At 45.0% G+C, this 19,674-nt stretch overlaps 1 protein-coding gene across 8 annotated transcripts in view; it reads right to left on the bottom strand.

Moving 5' to 3' along the window:
• The window catches only part of LOC136621575 (coagulation factor XIII B chain-like), a 612,738-nt gene that overhangs the window by 241,405 nt on the left and 351,659 nt on the right, over positions 1 to 19,674 (bottom strand). For 6 of the 8 annotated variants that reach the window (XM_066597142.1, XM_066597138.1, XM_066597137.1 and 3 more), the window contains one exon: positions 18,762 to 18,944. In XM_066597142.1, coding sequence (XP_066453239.1) covers positions 18,762 to 18,944 — 183 coding nt within the window. Of the gene's footprint in view, positions 1 to 4,333; positions 4,544 to 4,629; positions 4,801 to 18,761; positions 18,945 to 19,674 lie in introns of all 8 variants that reach the window. The other 2 variants (XM_066597144.1, XM_066597143.1) reach the window with 2 other exon arrangements.

The raw sequence follows: 19,674 nt of genomic DNA, 5'->3' as shown, positions 1-19,674 counted from the left end.
CTTTGTTCTCTGTGGGTCAGTGCAGGCAGAGCACAATGTCACAGCTTGTGGCATTGTGCTCTGCAGCTCCCATAGTGATACATAGCCCGGAAATCCTCTGGGCTATGTTGCTATGAGCAGTGGAGCTCGTCCCGGAAAATTTCTGGGCGTGCCACTCAAGGGGTTAAATGTATGTGTGTGTGTGTGTGTGTGTGTGTGTGTATATATATATATATATACATATATATATTATAATAAAACGTGTGTGCATGCAGTTATATATGTATGTGTGTGTGTGTGTGTGTGTGTGTGCGTGCATATATATATATATATATATATAATATATATATACACACAAACGTACATACATACATATGCACGCACATCACAATGCATTGTTCTCACAAAGTGCACAGCACTCGTATACTTGCCTTGCGCAATATTGGTCTGGTTACTTGGGCTGAAATAGTACTCACTTGTGTAAAATCAGCAAGAGGGAATGAATTTAACATCACCAAAGACATAAAGCAATATTTTGCCCTCTATTGTCAGCATGCTATTATCTTGTCCCACAAGTGTCAATGCATAATGCATCCTAAGTGGCAGCGTGCCTGCCTGTATCACATCTTGTATCCAAGCAAGAGGCGGTACAACAGTGTACTAGAGCCTCCATGCCCGCCATATCACATCTTGTATCCAAGCTAGAGGTGGTACATCAGGGTACTAGAGCCTCCATGCCCACCCGTATCACATCTTGTATCCACGTTAGAGGCGGTACAACAGGGTACTAAAGCCTCCATGCCTGCCCATATCACATCTTGTATCCAAGCAAGAGGCTGTACAACAGGGTACTAGAGCCTCCATGCCTGTCCGTATCACATCTTGTATCCAAGCTAGAGGCAGTAGAACAGGGTACTAGAGCTTCCATGCCCCCGTACCACATCTTGTATCCAAGCTAGAGGTGGTACATCAGGGTACTAAAGCCTCCATGCCCCCCCATATCACATCTGGTATCCAAGCTCGAGGCGGTACAACAGCATACTAGAGCATCCGTGCCCCCCCCCCCAGTATCACATCTTGTATCCAAGCTTGAAGTGGTACAACAGGGTACTAGAGCCTCCATGCCCGTCCATATAACATCTCTTATCCAAGCTAGAGGCAGTACAACAGGGTACTAGAGCCTCCATGCTGTCTGTATCACATCTTGTATCCAAGCTAGAGGTGGTACAACAAGACATACATATATACATACAATAAGACCAGCTTTACACAGATGTAATTGCAGTTGCGCACACTTTTGTGCACATTTTGTATGTGCTATTTACAACAGGCTGTGTCGGCAGGGCAGATTTATTGGAGAAAAAAAAATACAGATTGTAATGACAGAACCCCTTTTATGGGTTAAGGACACCTTACGGAATTGTTGCTGGGGATTTCTAACATACAGGAGATATAGTTCTGCAATTAAACTCTACGTAAAAAAATGCAATAAGTTCCGCAAGACGTTCAGAAGAACGTACTCTGCAGTTGAAAATGCAACAAAATCTGCACTAATTGACAAAATCCTCATCTGCACTGCGTCCGGAGAACAATTCCATCTCATATGAAAGGTCCCGTAGTTTTCTTTTAGTCAGAGGAGTGTCCCTACATAGTCTGATGCTGTTAGCACTGGGGAAGTGTCAGTGTGTATAGATGTACCCCAACTGGTAACACCCAAATGCTGCAATTATTATTTTTTATATGAATAACAGAGGAATAACACAATACAGAGCTATGAAAGAAGAGGCTTCAGAAACATTACATTGTAGAGAACACAATTATTTATTAAAACAGACATGTTAGAAGAGCTGGCAGGTCCTCTTTTAAAGCCACCCTGCAGTTTGGGCACAAATTCTGTCCTGGAACCAGAGGGGAAGGGAGTTTATTATCTGCAGTTGTTCTTCTCTGCCGTCCCTATGATCCGCCAGTTCAAAGTCCTATTTTTAGCCTTCCAAGATGGCCAACGCAACCTTCAGACAACCTACTCCCGACAGTGTATTGGTATTATGGTATTACAAATACACAATACTTGCTCTCTGATTGCCGAGAGCTGTACATGTGATCAGCACTGGCCAATCAGAGAGAAGTGCACGGTGTGCATTAGGTAGACAGCAAATTGATGAAGTCATCTTGTATGTCCGAAAACAAGGCTTGGAAAGGATGAATTAAAGGGAAAGCAGAGAAGAACAATTTGACCACTTCCTGACTGCATAGCATTAGAGATGAGCGAGCATACTCGTCCGAGCTTGATACTCGTTCGAGTATTAGGGTGTTCGAGATGCTCGTTACTCATGATGAGCACCACGCGGTACTTGAGTTAATAACATTTACTTCCCTGAAATGTTAGCGCCATTTTCTGGCCAATAGACATGCAGGGAAGGCATTACAACTTCCTCCTGTGACGTTCCAGCCCTATCCCACCCACCTGCAGTGAGTGGCTGGCGAGATCAAGTGACCGCCGAGTATATAAGGCCGCCCCACCCGCCTCAGACACACGCTGGCAGAGATTAGGGGGGGTGCTGCTGCTATAGTTAGAGTGTTGGCGTCTTCAAAAGCCCCAACGGTCCTTCTTAGGGCCACATCTCACTGTGTGCATTAGTGTTGTTGCTGCTGGGAGCAGTATTGCACAATTTTTTTATTTTTTTTTATATCGGACTTGCAGGCTATAGCGTTCTCAGGCTGCAGTCTGTACTACATAGTATAGGGGCAGTATTGGTCAGGCAGGGACATTGGGTAGAGTGGAATCCTGTCTAGAAGAACCCCAACGGTCCTTCTTAGGGCCACATCTTACCGTGTGCATTACTGTTGTGGCTGCTAGGAGCAGTTTTGCACCAAATTTTTCTTTCATCTTGGGCTCTGCAGACTATTGTGTTCTCAGTCTGCAGCCAATTATACAGAGTATAGGGGCAGTATTGGTCAGGCAGGGACAGTGATAGTGTAGAATCCTGTCAACAAGTACCCCAAAAAAGCACCTGTTTAGGGCTATCTGTGACCGTCTGCATTAAACTCCGTGGCTGCTGGTAGTTGTAGTACCTCATTATTTGACAAAGACTCGTTGAGTCGAAGCGTCACATTTTGGGAGGAATAAAAACCGCTTTGTATTTGCACCACAACTGCTGCCCACATCAACTTTCTTCACATTGCATTTCTGGTGGTCTAATTTGGATTTAGACCACAGTGGGCGCTGCAGACAACCTGTTCAACCTATTTTGGATGCCTCTGTTGCTGCTGACCCTCGTGTTGTGGATATATACTGTTACTACTGAAATGTAACTAATACTGGGCTCTGCCCATACTGCTTCTACGGAAATGTTACTGGGGCCTGTCTATACTGCTACTACTGAAATGTAACTAATACTGGGCTCTGCCCATACTGCTTCTACGGAAATGTTACTGGGGTCTGTCTATACTGCTACTACTGAAATGTTAAAAATACTGTGCTCTTCCTATACTGCTGCAACGGAAATGTTAATCTGCTGCTTTGCCTATACTGCTTCTACGTAAATGTTACTGGGGCCTGTCTGTACTGCTACTACTGAAATGTTACTAATACTGGGCTCTGCCCATACTGCTTCTACGGAAATGTTACTGGGGCCTGTCTATACTGCTACTACTGAAATGTTACTGGGGTCTGTCCCTACTGCTGCCAATGAAATGTTACTGGGGTCTCTCCCTACTGTTAGTACTGAACTGTTACTGGGGTCTGTCTATACTTATACTACTGAAATGTTACAAATACTGGGCTCTCCCTATACTGCTGTCGTAGAATTCCTTTGTGGAACCACGGCTTACTCAATTTGGAATGTTTACACCCTTCCATATTAATTCTGAATTGATAATACGCATAAGAAGTTTTTCACACTGACACAGGTTCAGCATGTATAAGCTTCCCCAATTCTCCTTTAATGTTGGGCGTATAGCCTCTTTTAAAGAGTTAAACATATGGGCAGGTCAAAAGATTACATAGATACAACGTATTGTTTAATTATTGGATAAGCATCTTGCAATTCTTCCATCCTCCGGTCATCTGTGATTGGCCATCAGGTATGCACGATGTATATTACAAAGTGCATTGATATGGCCATACAGAAGTACTTAACCCCACTTGCTTTCGCGAGACAACCCCTTTAATGGTGAAAAGGCTTAAAACATATGCTTAATAAGGAATGTTGTGTTAAAAGAAAAAGAAAAACAGGAACTCCTGAAAAACTTCAGCGTTTTCAAATGTAAAATGTGAATGAAAGTTTTACATATTTTTTTGATTTTTATGTAACATTTTGATTGATAGTAACAAGACATAATAAATTATACTTACTTCCGGAGAAGCATCTGGGATACTTAAATCTTCCATCATAACATTCAATCGTAAAAACTGCTTGATTTGGTCGTTTAAATCCTGGCTTACAGGAAACCACAAATTCAGTGCCATGTTTATAATTGCGATCATAAATACTTTTCTGGATATACAATGGCACTAACTGAATGTTGCTTTTACTAAGACCTTCTGGGGAGATTCTGCATGGACCTGAAGGAAAGGTAAAAGGAAAACATTTTTTTAAATTCTTTTAGAGCATCATGAATATTTCTAGAAGTTGAGTTTAATGTACTTACGGTAACATACGGGGAGATCGATCCATTGACCATTCTCACATTTAGCATTTATAGGGCCATTGATTACATAGTTCTCATTGCACCCAAATGCCACAGATGAGCCCAAATCATAACTGTCCTGCCGCTCAGTTTTGAGGAATCCATTTACGATTTCTGGAGTCTGACAGCTTTCTAAAAAGTCATAAGGACAAGAATTTTAGAACTAGTTAGAGCTCATAGAAAGTGTGCACTGCCCCCTTTGAAGCATACATAATCATAGTTATTAAGGATTTAAACGACCAGCGATGCCACAAAATGAGTGACCTCTCCGCAGTGTCATTGCGGAAGCACCGCGGATCGGACCGCTTTCATGTACTTCAATGGAAGCCGTACATGCAGAATCCACGGAAAAATGAAGCATGACACAATTTTTCCTCTGCTTGCGTAAACCACAATTGGTTTCCGCAAGTGTGCAGGAAGAATCGATTTCCTATTGCATGCTATGGGCGATATTTGCTGCAGAGCCGCGGGCGGATGCCAACCGCAGATTCCGCAGCAATTATCCGGCTGTGAGCAGGATCCTTATCTCTTAGTGACTGTATTATTTAAACAGATGAGTGCAATATCAGGCCGTGAATCACTGGCCACACTGAAAACAATGGGCAATGCGAGGCCATATCACCCAAAGATAGGACGTGCTGCGATTTATTTCCCGCATCGCACCATGATGCGGTAAAAAAAAAAACCACTCATGTATAACCCCATTCAATATAATGGTTTTCATATTCGTGTGAGATTTGTGCATCTTGCAACACACAAATCTCGCACGATTTTCTCGGCCATGTGAAAACGGCTTTATAGATGTACTACCAAACATAGAAATGGTCCATCTTATCTGAGCCTGCCTTGCCAGGCAGATATACAAGTATATTCTTTTCGGAGAGGTAGCTGCTCAGGGGAGTCTTCTGTACAGTTGCTATGGGTAGAGCAGTGGAGTGTATAGTTAATAGGGTTGTCCAGGACTTTTAGTATTGATAATGCTATCCTCAGGATAGGTCTCATCACTGGTTGATCAGTGAGTTTTTCCACTCAAAATCCTTGCTAATCAGCTCATCACTGGATATGCTGTCAGTATGCAAAATGCTGGAAGCAGATAGTCCTGTCAGAATTGCAATGGCATAAGTTGTTAATACAACCAAAGGCAGCTCTGCCTGCACTATTAAACTGGGCCACTGCAATACGGAGAGTATAATGATGTTCTGCAGCAGCTGTGTGTATTAAGTTTAGAAAAAATAATTTTCTTTAACCCCTAAATACAGGATGCACAGTTGTATCCTGTGAAATTGGGGTTTGTTTGGAGGGGGATCGGGAACCTATCCCGCTCCATACAATGCGAATGCTGGCTGTTTCTTACAGCTGACAGCCGCCAGCAACAGCTGCAATCAGCACTCACGCTGATCACGGCGGTTAACCATTTAAATCCCACAATCTGAGTTCAGGGGTACCCAAGCAGCTGCCTGCAATGAGATCGTAGGGTGCCATTTGGTTGTCATGGCAACTGAAAGGCATTTTCCCACTAGATGGATTTGTACTTGATAGTTTACCTGTCTCTAGTCCTCTAAAATAGCCCTCATTTTTTTTACTTTGGAATTGCTGGGGAATATGTTGGCGCTATACAAATAAAGATTATTATTATTAGATCTAGATTGGTATTAGAATTTGTTCAATTGAATATTAATTCTTTTACCTCCACACCAAAATTAAGACCTGAAATAAATGTTCACTTTCCATTGCCGCATGGGTCAGCCCGGTTAAGCGGTCTTTACTTTCTAACATGCTTTATTTCTTACAGCACTTCCCAATCTGCCTGCCACAAGGCCTGCTACAGCATATAGAGAGTATTATGTCCTTCATTTGGAGTGATGGGATTCACAGGATCGCCTCTAAATGCCTCACAAACCCGTGGTATAGAAATGGTATAGCGGTACTGAATATTACCTAGCTAGTGAACTTGCACAAATTACATGGGGTACTTTTGAGGTCACCAAGGTCCAGTCCCTTGTTATTAATCTCTACAGCCCTACATCCCATAGACTTGTATAGGAAAGCACACACAGAAAAGAATCAGATTTCCATGCCGTATGCCCACTTCAGAGGGGACAGCGCTGGATAGCGGGAGCGGGTAAGTATGAAAAATACATCACTTCGATCCCTGTCATGTTCCTTAGCAGCACCATAACTTTGTTTATGGTGCTGTGGGGATGTAACAGGTTCCCTTTAACGTCCTAAAGATGAGGCCATTATTTAGTTTTTTTCATTTCTGATTTTTCCTCTGCATTTTTAAAGAAATCATAACTTTGTTGTTTATCTATCTACCTTGATGTCCTGTAGTTTCTGTTTTGAAGTACATGTGACTTTTTGATCGCCTTTTATTATATTTTTTCTTGGAGACAAAAAAATGCGCAATTCTGGCATTTTTTTCCTGATAATGTTCACTTTGTGTGGTAAATAATGCGTTGCTTTGCTAGATCAGACATTATGGATGCAGTGATAGCGAATATGTTTTGGGGATTTTTTAATTTAGATTTTATAATGAAATATGGCAAAAGAGAATTTAAAAAATATATTTATTATATTTTTTCAATAATTAATAAAACTTTTTAAAACTGATTTTTTAATTATTCTTTTTAGTCCCCATAGGGAACAAGAATTCGTGATGTTTGATCTCTGATGTAGTATGATGTAATACATTATATCATGATCTGACAACCAACCTGTCAAGCCAGAAGGCTTCTGACTGCCACAGCAACTGAATGGCACCCTGCAATCTCATCGCGGAGGGAGGGCAATTTGGACCCCCGAACATCGATTATGGCACTTAAATGCCACTGTCAGAATTGTGGGTGGCATTTAAAGGGGTTAAATCAGTTCCTATTAGCATGAGCTATTGAGGGTGGGTGTCGGCTGTCGACCCCTGATCCCACTTCACAGAAACTCCAAACCTCCATACAGAAATGTACTGGACTTATTGTAAAAGAGCATATGGTTTATGCTGGCCTAAAAGATTTCCTCACCCTCCAGTCTGAATTTGATCTTCCTCTTTCCCAGGTCTTTAGCCATTTGAAATTTAAATATGCCCTGACTATTCAATTTGCCAGTGGGCTCATTGCTTTTCCTTCTATTCCCTTCCCATACCTCTTTCTTAAGCCCTCTGGTTCCAATGTCTGTTCATTTTTTTCAAGTACGTTACGGGATTCCTTATGTACAAAGTAGAAGAGGGAGGTGGGGAGACTTATGGAAGAGGATTGTGACAGAACTTTGGCTTACCCTAGGGCATTTTCCTTGAACCACAATAAATTCCAGCAAATTGATTTTACACATACTATACCACCTGAGGGCTACAAACATTCTACCTGAATTACTTGGATGAGTGCCCCAAGTATCACTGAAAGTCTGGTACCTTCTTTCATCTTTTTTTTCAATGTCCTAGGAATTTTTTGCACTGTCCGAGGCATTTGGGAGCAAATAGTTAAATTCATAAATGACAAGATGGGTACATGTCTCTCGCTAAGACCCAAATTCTGCCTTCTATCACCTGACCCTGATTTCTACACCCCTAAATATGCATACATATTTCTTACATTATGCCCTTATTATGCCAGGTAAGTACTAAATTCTGGCTAGCACCTCATGTTCCCATACTCTCCAACTGAAAGATATTTGTGAACTTTGTGTTCCCCATAAAACATGAAGTTATCGGAAAAGGAATCATCCAGAAAAATTCTCCAAGGTTTCGACCATAGAATTCGAGCAGACATTGTTTCCCTCAATGAGACCCATTTTGCTTCTGCTTCCACCCCAACATTCTTCCACTGCAGTAACTCAACGCACTACCTGGCTTCTGCTTTGGAGAAAAAAAGACGTGTGGGGATCTGAATATCCAGACATACTTCTTTTGCGCTACAAAACATTCACAGAGACCCTGAAGGTAGGTTTTTCATATTCTAAGATGCACTTAATGGCTCTTAAGTCACACTTGTTAACTATTACGCCCCCAACAGCAAACAACTTACATTCTTGATAACCTCTTTTCCTCTAGGCTCCTCTGCTTTGAAGGCCCAACTGTTGTGGGTGGAGACTCCAACTTAGTTTTGGATGTTTCCTTAGATAAATTAAATGTGGATAAAACTAAATTCATTTCCCCTACAGCTCCCGCTCACCGATTCAATAAACTCCTGCACTACTTTGGCCTGGTTGATATCTGGGGAAACCTTCACAACATGGACAGAGATAATACAGACTACTCTGTAGTGCACAATTTATACAAAAGAATAGAACATGTTTACACACAAACTAGATTTATCTCCAAAATCGCTCAAGCAAAAATTTTGACTTGTCCATGGTCAGATCATTCTCCGTAATTAATTTCATTTTCAGAACTAACCAGCTATAAAACCATGGGATACTGGCAGTTGAATGAATCACTCCTCAATAACGAATTTGTGCAAAAGGAGATTTTGGATACCATTGAGGACTTCTTTGTACATAACCTTCCCAGTGACACCTCATATGAAACCAATTGGGATGCCCATAAGGCAGTAATCAGAGGGAGATTCATTCAATTAACTTCCAAAATAAGGGCTCAATGGACAAAGAATCTACAGCAAAAAGAGGCCACCATTTTTCCCTGTTAGAACACCATAAAATAACCCCTTACACTAAAGAATGGTTCCCACAGCAAATTTGCCAGGAATTGCTTGATGAGGTCCTTCCCAGGTTGACACCAGAACATAGGGACCCTCCAGAGGGAGGTGATAGTGGAGGAGGCCAGGGTAGCAATAAAATCACTTAAAGCTTCCAGAGCCACTGGCCCAGATGGCTTTTCCAATATATACTATAAGACATTTCACACCCCTAGGTGGTTCCATGGTTGGGTTTTTCAACTCCCTTCTACAAATTCCATAATTATCCCCTGCTGGGAAAATAAGCCTTTTTCACATAATCCCCAAACCTAAGAAGGATCACTGTATGTGCAAAAAATATCACCCAATTTCCTTAATTAATAATGACCTAAAGATTCTCTCTAAAATTCTGTCCACCAAACTTAACATATTCATTAATCAGTATATTCACACAGTCCAGGTTGGATTCATTCCTGGTCGGCAAGCCACTGATAAAACTAGGCAGGCTACTGATATCTCGGCTGTGCAATCTGGCTAGAATGTAAGGCAAACAGGCGAGGACTCTTCCTTAGTGTTGACTTACACAAGGCCTTTGATTTGGTCTTTTGGCAATATTTATTTTTTATTCTTGAGGGCATGGACTTATGAACAAAATTCAGATCCCTAATTTAAGCTCTCTACTCATTCACCTCCGTTTCGGTCTGGATTCGTGGCTTTGAGGCTGACACAATAGCTATTGAGAGGAGGACATGGCAGGACTGCCCTTTATCTCTTCGTTTATTTGCATTAGCAATCAAACCATTAGCTTCTATGCTTAGAGCCAATGAGAGCATTAGGGGCATCCACATAAGGGGACCTGTGCACACAAATGTGCCCTATATGCAAATGATGCATCTCCTTCCCTCTCACATCTCTTCCCAATAGATTTCAAATTCTGGAGGAATTTGTAGAAATCTTGGGTCTCAGAGTTAATGATATCAAATCGCTGACTCTAAACCTAAATTAACCTCCTCCCATGCTTAAGCTATTGAGTCTTAACTTTAATTTTCATTGGGTCACAAAAAGCTTTCCCTATCTGGACATATGTCTCACTGAATCTTTTGAGAAATTATACCAAGCTAACTTACTTAGAACAAGACCTAAATACTTGGGCCTCCTAAAATCTATCGTGGTTAGGCAAAATCCATTCTATTAAAATGACATGGCTTCCAAAAATCTATATCTTTTCTGTGCTTTGCCCATTCCCAACTCAGCAGCAGATTTGAAACGTATACAATCCAAATTGTTGACCTTGATCTGGTTTAACAAATTAAGGGGTATCCAAGAGTCTACCCTATATGCGCCTCGAAGCGTGGTAAGCTTGGGGGTTCCTAATATCATTAAATATTACCTTGCAGCTCAACTAGCACAATTACCCTCCATTTTCTCCCATCATAATAAACCTCAATTGGTATCTATTGAGACACAGGGAGTTACCCCCCAATCATTGGAAGGTGTATTCTGGCACAGAATAAAATAGAAAAAAAGCAATCTTGAACCCAGTCCTGTCCTCTTCTCTAGTGCTCTCGGATAGATTATCAAAAAGATATAGCCTGATATATAAACATCTCCTCATGTCCAGTATATTTGATAATCCTCCCCCCCCTGGTATTAACAAAATCAATTTTAGATGGTGGATAGCCAGAGAGCTCACCAGAATGATTGATTTTGTGGATAGACTAGGCTTGAGACAATTTGAGTTCTTTCATGCTATTCACTCCATTCCAAATGAAGACATCTTTCGTCTACAGCAAATTAAGCATTATGTATTGTCTCTTATCGAGAATAGATGAAATCTGTCTGAATTAACTGTCTTTGAAAACTTTTGCAACATAAATACCATTGAGTAATTCCCAAATTGTACTCCAATTTCATAACTTCAAAGAACAAACTCCCTTTCATGCAGAGATGGGAAGGGGAACTAGCTGAGGAACTACCAATCTCGCACTAGGATAAAATCGTAATATTAACTACAAAACTTTCCATTAACATTTCAATTACAGAAGAGGGTTATAACTAGAGATGAGCGAGCGTACTCGTCCGAGCTTGATGCTCGTTCGAGTATTAGGGTGTTCGAGATGCTCGTTACTCAAGACGAGTTCAAGTTACTTTCACTTTAATCTCTGAGACATTTGCACGCTTTTCTGGCCAATAGAAAGACATGGAAGGCCTTACAACTTCCTCCTGTGACGTTCCGGCCTATACCACCCCCCTGCAGTGAGTGGCTGGGGAGATCAGATGACACCCGAGTATTAAAATCTGCCCCACCTGCGGCTCGCCACAGATGCATTCTGACAGAGATCAGGGAAAGTGCTGTCTTGCTTTAGCTGCTATAGGGAGAGCGTTAGGTGTTATATTCGTCTTGAAGAACCCCAACGGTCCTTCTTAGGGCCACATCTGACCGTGTGCAGTACTGTTGAGGCTGCTTTTAGCAGTGTTGCACAATTTTTTTTTTTTGTAGACCATTGCGTCCTCAGTCTGCAGTCATTGTATAGAGTATAGGGGCAGTACTGGCGAGGCAGAGAGAGTGGGAAAGGTGAAAGAGATATACTGGCTACATAGGCAGTGGGCTTTTTCAAAAAAATTGGGGAAAAATACTATATTTGGGGTGCCTGTGACCGTCTTCAGTGTACTGCGTGTCTGCTGGGGGTAGTAGTCATAATTAATACGCAGCTAAGCGTTACAGCAGGCTTGCGCAAAATAGTTTCCTGGCTCTGCTGTCTCCGTTACATCACCGCCGTCATAGCGCCAGAGGGAAACAGTATACATAATATACGCTGCATACAGGGTCTGTCTGGGGTTTCAGCTCACCATTTAAAAAAATTGAAGCAAAATACTTAAGGCCTACCACTGCCCTTTGGCCACTTGACTGCTTCTGCGCTGTGAATTCCACTAGCTCAGTCATATGCACCTACGTCTCACTACAGGCGTGCGCAAAATTGTTTCCTGGCTCTGCTGTGCCCGTTACATCACCGCCGTCATAGCGCCCGAGGGAAACAGTATACATAATATACGATGCATACAGTGTCTGTCTTGTGTTTCAGCTCACCATTTTAAAAAATTGAAGCAAAATACTTAAGGCCTACCACTGCCCTTTGGCCACTTGACTGCTTCTGCGCTGTGAATTCCACTAGCTCAGTGATACGCACCTACGTCTCACAACAGGCGTGCGCAAAATTGTTTCCTGGCTCTGCTGTGCCCGTTACATCACCGCCGTCATAGCGCCTGAGGGAAACAGTATACATAATATACGCTGCATACAGTGTCTGTCTGGTGTTTCAGCTCACCATTTAAAAAATTGAAGCAAAATACTTAAGGCCTACCACTGCCCTTTGGCCACTTGACTGCTTCTGCGCTGTGAATTCCACTAGCTCAGTCATACGCACCTACGTCTCACTACAGGCGTGCACAAAATTATTTCCTGGCTCTGCTGTGCCCGTTACATCACCGCCATCATAGCGCCCGAGGGAAACAGTATACATAATATACGCTGCATACAGTGTCTGTCTGGTGTTTCAAGTCACCATTTAAAAAAATTGAAGCAAAATACTTAAGGCCTACCACTGCCCTTTGGCCACTTGACTGCTTCTGAACTGTGAATTCCACTAGCTCAGTCATACGCACCTACGTCTCACTACAGGCGTGCCCAAAATTGTTTTCTGGCTCTGCTGAGCCCGTTACATCACCGCCGTCATAGTGCCCGAGGGAAACAGTATACATAATAAACGCTGCATACAGTGTCTGTCTGGTGTTTCAGCAAACCATTTGAAAAAATTGAAGCAAAATACTTAAGGCCTACCACTGCCCTTTGGCCACTTGACTGCTTCTGCGCTGTGAATTCCACTAGCTCAGTCATATGCACCTACGTCTCACTACAGGCGTGCGCAAAATTGTTTCCTGGCTCTGCTGTGCCCGTTACATCACCGCTGTCATAGCGCCCAAGGGAAACAGTATACATAATATACGCTGCATACAGGGTCTGTCTGGTGTTTCAGCTCAGCATTTTAAAAAATTGAAGCAAAATACTTAAGGCTTACCACTGCCCTTTGGCCACTTGACTGCTTCTGCGCTGTGAATTCCACTAGCTTAGTCATACGCACCTACGTCTCACTACAGGCGTGCGTAAAATTGTTTCCTGGCTCTGCTGTGCGTTCCGTAAGCGAAGTCAGCCTCCAACAACAGGCCAATGAGCGGCACATTTAATTACAGCGTTCTGTTTCTGCTCTACTCGTAATACACCATGCTGAGGGGTAGGGGTAGGCCTAGAGGACGTAGACGCGGGCGAGGACGTGGAGGCCCAAGTCAGGGTGTGGGTACAGGCCGAGCTCCTGATCCAGGTGTATCGCAGCCGACAGCTGCGGGATTAGGAGAGAGGCACATTTCTGGTGTCCCCAGATTCATCTCACAATTAATGGGTCCACGCGGTAGACCTTTATTAGAAAATGAGCAGTGTGAGCAGGTCCTGTCGTGGATGGCAGAAAGTGCATCCAGCAATCTATCGACCACCCAGAGTTCTACGCCGTCCACTGCTGCAACTCTGAATCCTCTGGCTGCTGCTCCTCCTTCCTCCCAGCCTCCTCACTCCATTACAATGACACATTCTGAGGAGCAGGCAAACTCCCAGGAACTGTTCTCGGGCCCCTGCCCAGAATGGGCAGCAATGGTTCCTCTCCCACCGGAGGAGTTTATCGTGTCCGATGTCCAACCTTTGGAAAGTTCCCGGGGTCCGGGGGATGAGGCTGGGGCAACTGTCTCAAGAGCTTTCAGTGGGTGAGGAGGACAATGACAATGAGACACAGTTGTCTATCACTCAGGTAGTAGTAATTGGAGTAAGTCCGAGGGAGGAGCGCACAGAGGATTCGGAGGAAGAGCAGCTGGACAATGAGGTGACTGACCCCACCTGGTTTGCTAAGCCTACTGAGGACAGGTCTTCAGAGGGGGAGGCAAGTGCAGCAGCAGGGCAGGTTGAAAGAGGCAGTGCGGTGGCCAGGGGTAGAGGTAGGGCCAGACCGAATAATCCACCAACTGTTTCCCAAAGCGCCCCCTCGCGCCATGCCACCCTACAGAGGCCGAGGTGCTCAAAAGTGTGGCAGTTTTTTACTGAGAGTGCAGACGACCGACGAACTGTGGTGTACAACCTTTGTCGCGCCAAGATCAGCCGGGGAACCACCACCAGCCTCACCACCACCAGCATGCGCAGACATATGATGGCCAAGCACCCCACAAGGTAGGACGAAGGCCGTTCACCGCCTCCGGTTTGCACCACTGCCTCTCCCCCTGTGCCCCAACCTGCCACTGAGATCCAACCCCCCTCTCAGGACACAGGCACTACCGTCTCCTGGCCTGCACCTACAGCCTCACCTCCGCTGTCCTCGGCCCCATCCAGCAATGTCTCTCAGCGCAGCGTCCAGCCGTCGCTGGCGCAACTGTTTGAGCGCAAGTACGCCGCCACGCACCCGCACGCTCAAGCGTTAAACGTGCACATAGCCAAATTGATCAGCCTGGAGATGCTGCTGTATAGGCTTGTGGAAACGGAGGCTTTCAAAAACATGATGGCGGCGGCCCCACGCTACTCGGTTCCCAGTCGCCACTACTTTTCCCGATGTGCCGTCCCAGCCCTGCACGACCACGTCTCCGGCAACATTGTACGCGCCCTCACCAACGCGGTTACTGCCAAGGTCCACTTAACAACGGACACGTGTACAAGCACAGGCGGGCAGGGCCACTATATCTCCCTGACGGCACATTGGGTGAATTTAGTGGAGGCTGGGACCGAGTCAGAGCCTGGGACCGCTCACGTCCTACCCACCCCCAGAATTGCGGGCCCCAGCTCGGTGCTGGTATCTGCGGCGGTGTATGCTTCCTACACTAAACCACCCTCCTCCTCCTCCTCCTACGCAACCTCTGTCTTGCAATCAAGATGTGTCAGCAGCAGTACCTCGCCACCGCTCGGTGTCGCGCGGGGTGGTACTACAGCGGGGGGCAAGCGCCAGCAGGCCGTGCTGAAACTACTCAGCTTAGGAGAGAAGAGGCACACGGCCCACGAACTGCTGCAGGGTCTGACAGAGCAGACCGACCGCGGGCTTTCGCCGCTCAGCCTATAACCGGGCATGGTCGTGTGTGACAACGGCCGTAACCTGGTGGCGGCTCTGCAGCTTGGCAGCATCACGCACGTGCCATGCCTGGCACACGTCTTTAATTTGGTGGTTCAGCGGTTTCTGAAAAGCTACCCACGCTTGTCAGACCTGCTCGTAAATGTGCGCCGGCTCTGCGCACATTTCCGCAAGTCCCACACGGACACTGCCACCCTGCGGACCCTGCAACATCGGTTTAATCTGCCAGTGCACCGACTGCTGTGCGACGTGCCCACACGGTGGAACTCTACGCTCCACATGTTGGCCAGGCTCTATGAGCAGCGTAGAGCTATAGTGGAATACCAACTCCAACATGGGCGGCGTAGTGGGAGTCAGCCTCCTCAATTCTTTACAGAAGAGTGGGCCTGGTTGGCAGACATCTGCCAGGTCCTTGGAAACTTTGAGGAGTCTACCCAAATGGTGAGCGGCGATGCTGCAATCATTAGCGTCACCATTCCTCTGCTATGCCTCTTGAGAAGTTCCCTGCAAAGCATAAAGGCAGACGCTTTGCGCTCGGAAACAAAGGCGGGGGAAGACAGTATGTCGCTGGATAGTCAGAGCACCCTCATGTCTATATCTCAGCGAATTGAGGAGGAGGAGAATGAGGGGGAGGAGCATGAGGAGGAGGGGGAAGAGACAGCTTGGCCCCCTGCTGAGGGTACCCATGCTGCTTGCCTGTCATCCTTTCAGCGTGTATGGCCTGAGGAGGAGGAGGAGGAGGAGGATCCTGAAAGTGATCTTCCTAGTGAGGACAGCCATGTGTTGCGTACAGGTACCCTGGCACACATGGCGGACTTCATGTTAGGATGCCTTTCTCGTGACCCTCGCATTACACGCCACTAAGGATTACTGGGTATACACACTGCTCGACCCACGGTATAAGGAGAACCTTTCCACTCTCATACCCGAAGAGGAAAGGGGTTCGAGAGTGATGCTATACCACAGGACCCTGGTGGACAAACTGATGGTAAAATTCCCATCCGACAGCGCTAGTGGCCGAAGGCGCAGTTCCGAGGGCCAGGTAGCAGGGGAGGCGCGGAGATCAGGCAGCATGTACAGCACAGGCAGGGGAACACTCTCCAAGGCCTTTGACAGCTTTATGGCTCCACAACAAGACTGTGTCACTGCTCCCCAGTCAAGGCTGAGTCGGCGGGAGCACTGTAAAAGGATGGTGAGGGAGTACGTAGCCGATCGCACGACCGTCCTCCATGACGCCGCTGCCCCCTACAACTACTGGGTGTCGAAGCTGGACACATGGCCTGAACTCGCGCTGTATGCCCTGGAGGTGCTTGCTTGTCCTGCGGCTAGCATCTTGTCAGAGAGGGTGTTTAGTGCGGCTGGGGGAATCATCACGGATAAGCGTACCTGCCTGTCAACCGACAGTGCTGACAGGCTTACACTCATAAAGATGAACAAAGCCTGGATTTCCCCAGACTTCTCTTCTCCACCAGCGGACAGCAGCAGTACCTAAACAATACGTAGGCTGCACTTTGGTGTGCGCTGTGGACACTGGGTCGTGCGGGGGGGGGGGGGGGGGTTGGGCAGCATGTAACCCAGGAGTAGTGGCAGCGGAGTGTCATGCAGGCAGTGATTGTGCTTTGTTGGAGGTAGTGTGGGGCTTAGCTAAGGTATGCCTCGCTAATGAGGGTTTTTCAGAAGTAAAAATTGTTGGGAGAGGGGGGGGGGGGCACTCTTGCCGCTATTGTGGCTTAATAGTGGGACCTGGGAACTTGAGATGCAGCCCAACATGTAGCCCCTCGCCTGCCCTATCCGTTGCTGTGTCGTTCCTATCACTTTCTTGAATTTCCCAGATTTTCACAAATGAAAACCTTAGCGAGCATCGGCGATATAAAAAAATGCTCGGGTCACCCATTGACTTCAATGGGGTTCGTTACTCGAAAAGAACCCTCGAGCATCGCGAAATGTTCGTCTCGAGTAACGAGCACCCGAGCATTTTGGTGCTCGCTCATCTTTAATTGTAATCTGATTATAAACTGGTGGGAGTGCATATGAGGTTCAGAAAGGAGGCAGTTGCCATTGCTGCTGACATTAAACAGATGTTTTATAATACGACAAGACCACAGGAATTATTTTAGGTTTCTATGGCATCGAGATAATTAAACCAGACAAGAAATGATTGAATACCGCATGAAGGTATAAGTGTTCAGTCCTTCACCTGCAGTTACAATGTATGGCCTACATAGGACTGCTCAAGGAGGACACAAGGTATGCTTTCTGAGGCTTAATTGAGGTTACATCAAATTCCTTCCAACAGTGCTGCTATCATGAAAGTCTTTCACCCTAACGACCACCTCACAGAATTCAAAAACATAAAACTAGGTCTAGACAACCTGCCTGTGGCGATTAAACTTTGGTTCTCTTAGGTAGACAATAGAGATGAGCAAGCACACTTGGATAAGGCAGTTACTCGAGCGAGCATCGCTCTTCTCGAGTAACTGCATTCTCGTCCAAGCAGGCTCGCTGGGGAGGTGGGGGGTGCCAAGGGGGGGCGGGTGGAGAGCGAAAGAGATCTCTCACGAATTGCAATTTTAACAAAAGGTTATCTATTGTTTGTAAAACACAGTGCAACACTTAAACCTTCTGTTGATATACAGAAAGAGAGAAGACTCGCTAATTCCTGAACTTGTCTTCCAATAGCACACCTGGATTATTACTATCATTCATTTATCACCAGCCCATTCACTCAACTGAACTTGGTCAACAGGCCACCAACAGGCCTCAATGCAGCCAATCTCTCGCTAACTACTGGTCACTCCAACTCTTGGCTAGCACCTCCACAGACCACACTGACCCAGCACTGACTTCAAGGTTCTGATTCTTTGAGAGTTCACTAGCTTGTTTACCAGCAGTTAAAGTTGGACATTGCTGTGCAGAACCGCTCAGACTCTCCAGGACTCCCAGTCTCTAACTTCAGCTCACCTGATGGTCTCTCGGCGGCTTCCACTGGCTCTCAGCGTATAGCTCTACTTTGGCTCTCCATGTCACTTTGTCTCTGCCCACAGCTCATCAGTGAAGCTCACAGTGGCTGCACTCTGTCCTACTTACTAAGAGTACATTCAGCGGGCTTCTCTGGCATTACACATGGTTACTCTGCACTCTCTTCTTCTGGTGCCAACTCTGCCTGCTTAGTAACTCTCCTCTCAACAGATCACTATAGAAGGAATATTCACTCTTTTGGTGCATGTACTACTGATCTCATCATAATCCTAATAGGGATATGCAGTTATTTCCTGCATGCTGTTTGTGTGCACATGGTGATAAAGTACAGTGAACATACCTAGACAAACCGGTGCTTCTTCCCAGACGCCATTCATACACCGCACAACCTTTTCTCCTTTAAGAATATGATAATTTGGGCATCTATATTCCACAGATTCACCAGATTTATAGCTGGGCTTTCTAATTCCCAAGGTATCTCCAAATTGTACAGTTGGTGGTGGACCACACTGCTCACCAATTTCTGAAAACAAATGATAATTCATCAAATGTACTAATTAAATATAAATTCCTAACAAAACAAAGCATTGTATAGATTGTTTTTTGTTTAGAGTCTGAAAAACATTTGGGCACTGCTTCACGATCAACTGTATTCTACTGGTATTGTATGATGTTACTCCTGTTAAAAACTGAATGTAACCATGGTACATCAGCCGTGAAGCACATTCTCTAATTATTTTTTCACTTGCTCATAAAAAATGGTATTGTGCAATACTCCAGTTTTTCCCCATATTCTCCACAGTAACCTAGAATGACCGGCAGCAGGATTGCGAATACATTAAAGGTCACCAAAAAATGACATTGTATAAAGATAAGTTCACATCACATTTTAGCACATTATATATTAGGACTAGCTTACCCGTCGCGCGTTGCTGCAAAGACAGACAGACAGACAGACATACATTTGTTTTTATATATATATATATATATATATATATATATATATATATATATAGATAACAACCAATCACAGCGCAGCTTTCATGTTACCTCAGTGGTATAATAAATAACAACCAATCGCAGAGCAGCTTACATGTTACCTCAGCTTTATAATATAACACCCAATAACAGCGCAGCTTTCATGTTACTTCACCAGTATAATATATAACAGCCAATCACAGCGCAGCTTTCATGTTACCTCAGCAGTATAAGAAATAGCAACCAATGACAGCACAGCTTTTATGCTCCTTCAG

Source organism: Eleutherodactylus coqui, chromosome 3, assembly GCF_035609145.1.
Source record: "Eleutherodactylus coqui strain aEleCoq1 chromosome 3, aEleCoq1.hap1, whole genome shotgun sequence".
Lineage (NCBI taxonomy): Eukaryota > Metazoa > Chordata > Amphibia > Anura > Eleutherodactylidae > Eleutherodactylus > Eleutherodactylus coqui.
This window is presented reverse-complemented; position numbering and strand designations above follow the sequence as displayed.